This window comes from Coregonus clupeaformis, chromosome 16 (genome assembly GCF_020615455.1).
Source record: "Coregonus clupeaformis isolate EN_2021a chromosome 16, ASM2061545v1, whole genome shotgun sequence".
Lineage (NCBI taxonomy): Eukaryota > Metazoa > Chordata > Actinopteri > Salmoniformes > Salmonidae > Coregonus > Coregonus clupeaformis.
Genome location: NC_059207.1, coordinates 31,511,614 through 31,520,075, shown reverse-complemented (window position 1 = coordinate 31,520,075; position 8,462 = coordinate 31,511,614). Strand labels below are relative to the sequence as shown.

General features: G+C 42.9%; 1 protein-coding gene across 1 annotated transcript in view; it reads right to left on the bottom strand.

Annotated features, from left to right (window-relative positions):
* Nucleotides 1-6,397: 6,397 nt before the first annotated feature.
* Nucleotides 6,398-8,462, bottom strand: part of LOC121584904 (LIM domain kinase 2) — a 40,267-nt gene continuing 38,202 nt past the window's right edge. The window contains exons 14-16 of the mRNA XM_041901146.1: nucleotides 8,308-8,363; nucleotides 7,948-8,105; nucleotides 6,398-7,588 (exon numbers count right to left, since the gene is read on the bottom strand). Of these exons, the coding sequence (XP_041757080.1) occupies nucleotides 7,384-7,588; nucleotides 7,948-8,105; nucleotides 8,308-8,363 (419 nt within the window). The 3' untranslated portion in view covers nucleotides 6,398-7,383. The remainder of the gene's footprint in view (nucleotides 7,589-7,947; nucleotides 8,106-8,307; nucleotides 8,364-8,462) is intronic.

Below are 8,462 nucleotides of genomic sequence, written 5' to 3'. Positions count from 1 at the left end.
ACCTGAAATTGCAGTAACTGCCTGTTACATTCTGAAATTGTCACAGTTTAGCTGCCGGCTGTGCCACATAAAACTATGTGCGGTAACCTAACCTAGACTAGGTTACACCACCTTCTGTTTAATGAGGGGAAGGACCTCAACTTTAAGGCCTAGAATGTTCCCTGCACAGCATGGGCGGATTGGCCATCTGGCAATTCTGTCAAATGCCAGAAGGGCCGGACCATCTTTTAATGGGGGTGGGCTGGTTGAAATTTACAAAACAAAACAAAACAAATTATATATAAAATTACAATAATGGACTTTTGCGCTATTTCTCTGTTGTCGGCCCCCCTAACAAGATGTATCATGTATTACAATAAAGGGGACTGTCTATTTAGGGCCTGTCTGTGTGTTTTATTTGAATTGTTTTATCATTTTTATTCGCCTCTGAATCTCAATCTCTTCAGCCCAGCTAGTTGGTTGTGAGCTGTAGTAACAAGTGACTCTGGTGTCGGATTACATTACATAGCCACCACCACTGAAGGCTGGTAAGTCCTGCCTATCTCCTGCTTATTTCCTTCACTGAAAGGCCCGTCACTACTTGGCAGAAAGATTAACATATGCAAATGGCGCTGTCAAACTAAGCACAAAGCTGGAAATCTATCCGCATCCACATAAACTAGTCCCGGCATTGTTCTTTGACAAACACAGAAGGTTGTATATGAATTCTATAGAAGAAAACAGAGAGAGCGAGGGTGAGAGAGAGACTGCCAGTTCCTAAATGTAGCCATTGGCTGTGTTATACAGCCAAAACATGAAGGAACTGGCAGTCTCTCCCTCTCCTTCTCTCACTCTGTTTTCTTCTATTGAATTATATGTAGCCTAATATGTAAACACTCAGCTAAGTGGGTAGGGGGGAACACTTGACATGCACTAATTCGAAGTATGTAGTTAGCCTGTTAGGTATTGTAAAACTGGTTGTATGGATCCTGGATGCTGATTGGATGAGCAGCGTTACAAGATGTGTAGTATTGGCCGTTACAGACATACCTATGCCTGTTAACAGTTCCATCTGAAAGTTATCACTGCGCCTCCATAAGAACATCATGTTCATGTTGCTGTCCAAATCATCTCTTATATTTATCTCAACTTACATTTACATTTAAGTCATTTAGCAGACGCTCTTATCCAGAGCGACTTACAGTTAGTGAGTGCATACATTTTCATACTGGCCCCCCGTGGGAATCGAACCCACAACCCTGGCGTTGCAAGCGCCATGCTCTACTTGCACATTATTTCCCCTTGCTTCCAGTCTAGCATTTAGTTTGGTACAGCAGGGTTTAATATATGTAAGAAAGCCTGTCCCCTTTCTGACCAATTTATTTAAAAAACAGAAATATCACATTTACATAAGTATTCAGACCCTTTACTCAGTACTTTGTTGAAGCACCTTTGGCAGCGATTACAGCTTCGAGTCTTCTTGGTTATGATGCTACAAGCTTGGCACACCTGTATTTGGGGAGTTTTTCAAATTCTTCTCTACATATCCTTTCAAGCTCTGTCAGGTTGGAAGGGGAGCGTCGCTGCACAGCTATTTTCAGGTCTCTCCAGAGATGTTAGATTGGGTTCAAGTCCGGGCTCTGGCTGGGCCACTCAAGGACATTCAGAGACTTGTCCCAATGCCACTCCTGCGTTGTCTTGGCTGTGTGGTTAGGGTCGTTGTCCTGTTGGAAGGTGAACCTTCGATTCAGTCTGAAGTCCTGAGCGCTCTGGAGTAGGTTTTCATCAAGGATCTCTCTGTACTTTGCTCCGTTCATCTTCCCCTCGATCCTGACTAGTCTCCCAGTCCCTGCCGCTGAAAAACATCCCCACAGCATGACGCTGCCACCACCGTGCTTCACAGTAGGGATGGTGCCAAGTTTCCTCCAGACGTGACGCTTGGCATTCAGGCCAAAGACTTCAATCTTGGTTTCATCAGACCAGAGAATCTTGTTTCTCATGATCTGAGTCCTTCAGGTCCCTTTTGGCAAACTCCAAGCGGGCTGTCATGTGCCTTTTACTGAGGAGTGGCTTCCATCTGGCCACTCTACCATAAAGGCCTGATTGGTGGAGTGCTGCAGAGATGGTTGTCCTTCTGGAAGGTTCTCCCATCTCCACAGAGGAACTCTGGAGCTCTGTCAGAGTGGCCATCGGGTTCTTGGTCACCTCCCTGATCAAGGCCCTTCTCCCCTGATTGCTCAGTTTGACCGGGCGGCCAGCTCTAGGACGAGTCTAGGTGGTTCCAAACTTCTTCCATTTAAGAATGATGGAGGCCACAGTGTTCTTGGGAAGCTTCAATGCTGCAGAATGTTTTTGTACACTTTCCCAGATCTGTGCCTCGACACAATCCTGACTCTAAGCTCTACGGACAATTCCTTCGACCTCTTTGCTTGGTTTTTGCACTGACATGCACTCAATTTCGAGTCTCATAGCAAAGGGTCTGAATACTTGTGTAAATAAGGTATTTATGTTTGTAATTTGTAATACATTTGCAAAAAAATGTTTAACCTGTTTTCACTTTGTCGTTATGGGGTATTGTGTGTAGATTGCTGAGGATTTGTATTTATTTAATCCATTTTAGAATAAGGCTGTAACTGAATATTCTTTGGAAGAAGTCAAGGAGTCTGAATACTTTCCGAATGCACTGTATATACAAAAGTATGTGGACACCCCCGTGCACAAAGCAAGGTCCATACAGAAATGGTTTGTCGAGATCAGTGTGGAAGAACTTCACTGGCCTGCACAGAGCCCTGACCTCAACCCCATCGAACACCTTTGGTATGAATTGGAACGCCGACTGCGAGCCAGGCTTAATCGCCCAAAATCAGTGCCCGACCTCACTCATGCTCTTGTGGCTGAATGGAAGCAAGTCCCTGCAGCAATGTTCCAACATCTAGTGGAAAGCCTTCCCAAAAGAGTGGATGCTGTTATAGCAGCAAAGGGGGGACCACTCCATATTAATGCCCATGATTTGGAATGAGATGTTCGACGAGCAGGTGTCCACATACTTTTACTTTTGGTAATGTAGTGTATATCTATTTGCTTTTACATTAGGCTATAGCCAACAAATAGCAGAGATATCCTTCAGCTATCCTTCAGCACCAGAAGTTGGTTCAACTTCTTTAACATCATTGTGAGATCCTGGTGCTGTCCTTTCAGCACCACGAAGGGCGCTTCAATCGATTAAAATGACATCTCATCAAGATCTGTTGCCTATGCCTAATAGTCATACTCATCTAGTAAAGTTAGATCAAAGCTGAATCAATGTCTTCAAGATCACATGATTAATTGCGTTTTACATAACAGAACCGAATATAATAGCATAGTAAGCCTATAACGTTACTGTTACACCAAGAACACTTCATTTCTAATGAGATTTTAGGATGGTTACCTGAAGCTGAATAGTCGTATTATTATTTTTTGTGTCAAAACTCAACAGAGTGTGCCACTAGGCAGGATATACAGTATGCTTTGATTGAAACAAAAATACAAAAAGGCTAATAGTTTGTTAACACCATCTGCTCCAATTCGCTCATGAAACAGTAAATGCATATTCCCGTGAAATATAACATTTTATTTATACCATATGTTTGGGCAGAGGTTGCAATTGAAGGATGCATTGTATGCATATTCTACACTGAACAAAAATAGAAACGCAACATGCAACAATTTCAAAGATTTTACTGAGTTACAGTTCATATAAAGAAATCAGTCAATTGAAATAAATTAATTAGGACCTAATCTATGGAGTATAAGATAAGCATCGGTTGGTCACAGATACCTTTAAAAAAAGGTAGCGGCGTGGATAAGAAAACCAGTCAGTATCTGGTGTGACCACCATTTGCCTCATGCAGCGTCACATAGAGTTGATCAGGCTGTTGTTTGTGGCCTGTGGAATTATGTCCCCCTCCTCTTCAATGGCTGTGAGAAGTTGCTGTATATTGGCGGGAACTGGAACATGCTGTCATTCACGTCAATCCAGAGCATCCCAAACATGCTCAATGGGTGAATGTCTGGTCAGTATGCAGGCCATGGAAGAACTGGGAAATGTTTAGCTTCCAGGAATTGTGTACAGATCCTTGCGACAAGGGGCTGTGCATTATCATGCTGAAACATGAGGTAATGGTGGCGGATGAATGGCACAATAATGGCCTCAGATCTCATCACAGTCTCTCTGTGCATTCAAATTGCCATCGATAAAATGCAATTGTGTTCGTTGTCCGTAGCTTAAGCCTGCCCATACCAAACCCCACCGCCACCATGGGGCACTCTGTTCACAACGTTGACATCAGCAAACCGCTCGCCCACACGACACTGTCTGCCATCTTCCCGATACAGCTGAAACCGGGAATCAACCGCGAAGAGCACACTTCTCCAGCGTTCCAGTGACCATTGAAGGTGAGTATTTGCCCACTGAAGTCAGTTACGACGCCAAACTGCAGTCAGGTCAAGACCCTGGTGAGGACGACGAGCACGCAGATGAGCTTCCCTGAGACGGTTTCTGACAGTTTGTGCAGAAATTCTTCGGTTGTGCAAACCCACAGTTTCATCAGCTGTCCGGGGGGCTGGTCTCAGACCATCCTACAAGTGAAGAAGCCAGATGTGGAGGTCCTGGGCTGGCATGGTTACATGTGGTCTGCAGTTGTGAGGCCGGTTGGACGTACTGCCAAATTCTCTAAAACGACGTCGGAGGCGGTTTAAGGTAGAGAAATGAACATTCAATTATCTGGCAACAGCTCTGGTGGACATTCCTGCAGTCAGCATACCAATTGCACGCTTCCTCAAAACTTGAGACATCTGTGGTATTGTGTTGTGTGACAAAACTGCACATTATAGAGTGTCCTTTTCTTGTCCCCAGCACAAGGTGCACCTGTGTAATGATCATGCTGTTTAATTCGCTTCTTGATATGCCACACTTGTCAGGTGGATGGATTATTTTGGCAAAGGAGATATGCTCACTAACAGGGACGTAAACAAATTTGTGCAGAGAAATAAGAGAAATAAGCTTTTTGTGCGTATGAAACATTTCTGGGATCTTTTATTTCAGCTCATGAAACATGGGACCAACACTTTACATGTTGCTTTTATATTTTTGTTCAGTATATAAATGATAGGCTTATTCAACTTTGATTAAGGAAATTTGTCATTAAAAAAAAAATGTGCGACTCCTCACCTAAAACAAAATTGAACTAAACCACTTTGTTACTTGTAAAAAACGACATCTTCCGGACATAGTTACTGTATGTACAGATATTTTGTTTCGTCTCATGGGTTTCATAACCACGTCTTTAAAAACAATTCAATAATGATGAGACGGAAGACAGAAATTCAGTTCAAACATTTATATAGAACGTGATCATCTCAACACATACAACCCCCATGATGCTCTGCGGCACAATCCCAATTTAAATTTAGCTGAAACCTTCTATTCCTGTTAAGAGAATGAATGAGTCATGCTCACTGGGAATTAAATTAGACTATGAGAGATGCGATCTAAGATGCACCAACCCCATGAGAAAAGTTATACACTACCACCCTCTAGTGGTCATCTACCTCCATTTACAAAGGGAGGGGAGGGTTTCGGTGTATGCCACTTTGAAGTAAATAATAATGTTGTTTGTAAAGTTAACAGTATATTGGCAAAAAAACTGAAAAGAAAAACTGCTTTCAAAATGGTATTGTTTAATTCATTAAATTCATTCAACACTACGATTATGCTAGCAAACAGAACTCCCAGTTTTTATTAATCTTCATTTGTACAAAATGTCTAAACAAAATCTATAAACCCTTGATTCCCCTAAGAAACTGCCAGATAGAGGCATATATACATTTATATACATTTCTTACAGCAAACTTCATAAAAATTAATATAAATCCAGTTTATTTATTTATACAAGTCACTTTTTAGTAAGTTGCACAATGCCTTTGAGAGCAGAGCTCCGTTGACTACACACCATGTTCAGTGTCTAATCAGCAGCTGAGATTCTGAAGCACATAAAGTGCTGTGTTGAGTGGTCCTTAAAACCCAGTGCAGTCCAAATTCAGATTTTTCCTGTGTTTTATATAATTATGTACAACAGCTGATGAAACGAACACAGTAAAAGTGTGAAAAAATTTGATCAGTGTTATTTCCTGATAGTTGCTGGTTGAAAATACAATCTAAACAGAACCTTCTAAATAAGCAGTTTTGCATGGGTGAGAGTTTCAGCTTTCTATGGTGACATCATGCAGTAAATTGGTTAAAAAAGTTCCAAACCTCTACCAATAACAGCTAGTTTTCCCCTCCCCACCCATACCACTCCCAGACAGTCCTAGCAAAATTCTTGCTTGAGAAAGTTTTTTGCTAAAAAGCTATTTTTGCCCATTTTAATGGAAATCTATTACATTAAGGTACATAATTGTTACCCAGAAATGATTTGATATTGATATAAAACGGCTGCATTGGGCCTTTAACAACAAGCACCAGGTACCGATCTGGTTCTGAAAGTGTGCTAGCTTAGCTACATGTGAAAACAACAGTATTCATTTCATCCTATAACAAACTCCAACTCAGTCAACAGCTCCAAATCACAATTTAATTTTAATCTGTCCATGACTGCACATGAACAGAAACAAATTCATATGGAGTTAATAAAGTGGAATGAAAACATTTAGTTAATGGTAAGAAAATCTATACACTACCATTACCACCCTCTACAGTAACTTGAAGTCAGTAGATGCCCCATAAACCATCCACTGACAATAAAGGCATCAGCATGCTTTAGTTTGGTTGGCAGCTAGCTGAAGTCGGCTAGGCGAACCGAATAAGTGTGCTCGCATACTCCCTTAAAAGACCTTAGCTTGAAAAACGAGAAAAAAGACTAAAGGATGAGTGCACATGATTACACTTAATGGTTGTAGAGTGGATCTGATCCCATCAGTGAAGCTTGAAAGTTATCTCTAAGATCAAGGGCCTCAGAGCACTGTTTGACAAGGATTTTCCTGCTTGGTGAGCTCATAACATTCATTTGACACATTTCTCTGACTGATGTGACTTGGCCTCCTCAGAGAGAGTGTTTTAGTCCCTAGACGTGTCCTCCTGATGCTAAACAATCTTCACTCCACACACCCTGCCCTGCGTTAACTCTGAGCCAGTCATCAATCAGCCAGTGAACCACATAACAGGTTCTGGTAGTATGGTAAAAACAGATGTGTACCCTGCATGTCCTGGTGTGTGCATTTGGGGTTTTTGTCCAGCTAGCTCAGGGTATCCAGTTCCCAAATGGCACAAGTTAGGTCTTTCTTCCCCACCCCTCATCCAGTGCAACAGTCCAGACGGTGGTCGTGGAAGGTGAGCTTGGGGATCCAGAGGAACAAGTGTCTGTGCTAGGTGCTGTTGTCAGCCAGGCTGGGCTCCTCAGGAGGTGCTGGCGTTGGGGGTGTGGACTGGGATGGAGAGGAGCTGTCTTTAGGGGGGTGGAGTTGACACAGTCTCTGGTGCAGCTCTTCCAATTCGGCTGGCAGAGGGATGCCCATCTCCTGGTTGAGGCACAGGGCCTCGAAACAGTCCTCCAGCTTCTGGAAGGCAGGCCTGGGGAGGGGGGGAGACACAGGGGGGTTAGAGGTTACAACCAGGAATATAGCTAGGCAGGCAGGTCGGGATGAGGGAACATGAGGGAGCAATCTGGCTGTGAAGGCGTGTCCCTGGGAAGGCAGGCTGAGACAGATGCTATCTAAATCTGAGGGGTATTTGGTTTTTCCGCTGGCTTTTGTGGCTCTAGAGGGCAGAGAATAGCCTGTATATCGTCTCATGGGGAGGAGGGGGAGAATTTTCCCACATGTGGCCTTTCAGCTCAGTTACAAACACTGCGCTTTCTCTCCCACTGTGTTCTCCTTCTGTCTTGTTTCTTCCCTCATCAGATACTGTATTAAAAAATAGGCTCAACTCACCGGTTTTCAGGGATGAGGTCACAACAAGCCACAGCCAATGCGAAGAAAGCTTGTGGGCAGTCATCAGGGAGAAACTTCTCCATGAACTTGTCTACATTGAGGCCAAAGTCATAGGTCCTTGGAAGGCACTCTGGGTCGGCATTCACCTGCCCAATAATCTACAACAGAGAGAGTTAAGAATGGATCCACACTCCAGATTACAGTATCTGACTAACACTGTGGACAAATCAAACTGATTAAATGATACTGAAGCTATATTAGCCTAACTTTGAAGCACAAAATGTATTCATAATTTCAACATACAGCTCATAGCCTAATACGGTCAATATAAAAAGCAAGGCTTTAAAATTGCATTCTTACCTCACAAAGCACAATCCCAAAGGAGAAAATGTCCACCTTTTCATCATAGCGTTTACCTGAGGATGACAAAATGGAAAGTTAATTAACAGACCAGCATAGAATGAATAAAGATGTGTTGAAGTGAATGATCCGTGTGATCCACAGCTCCAAGCTGG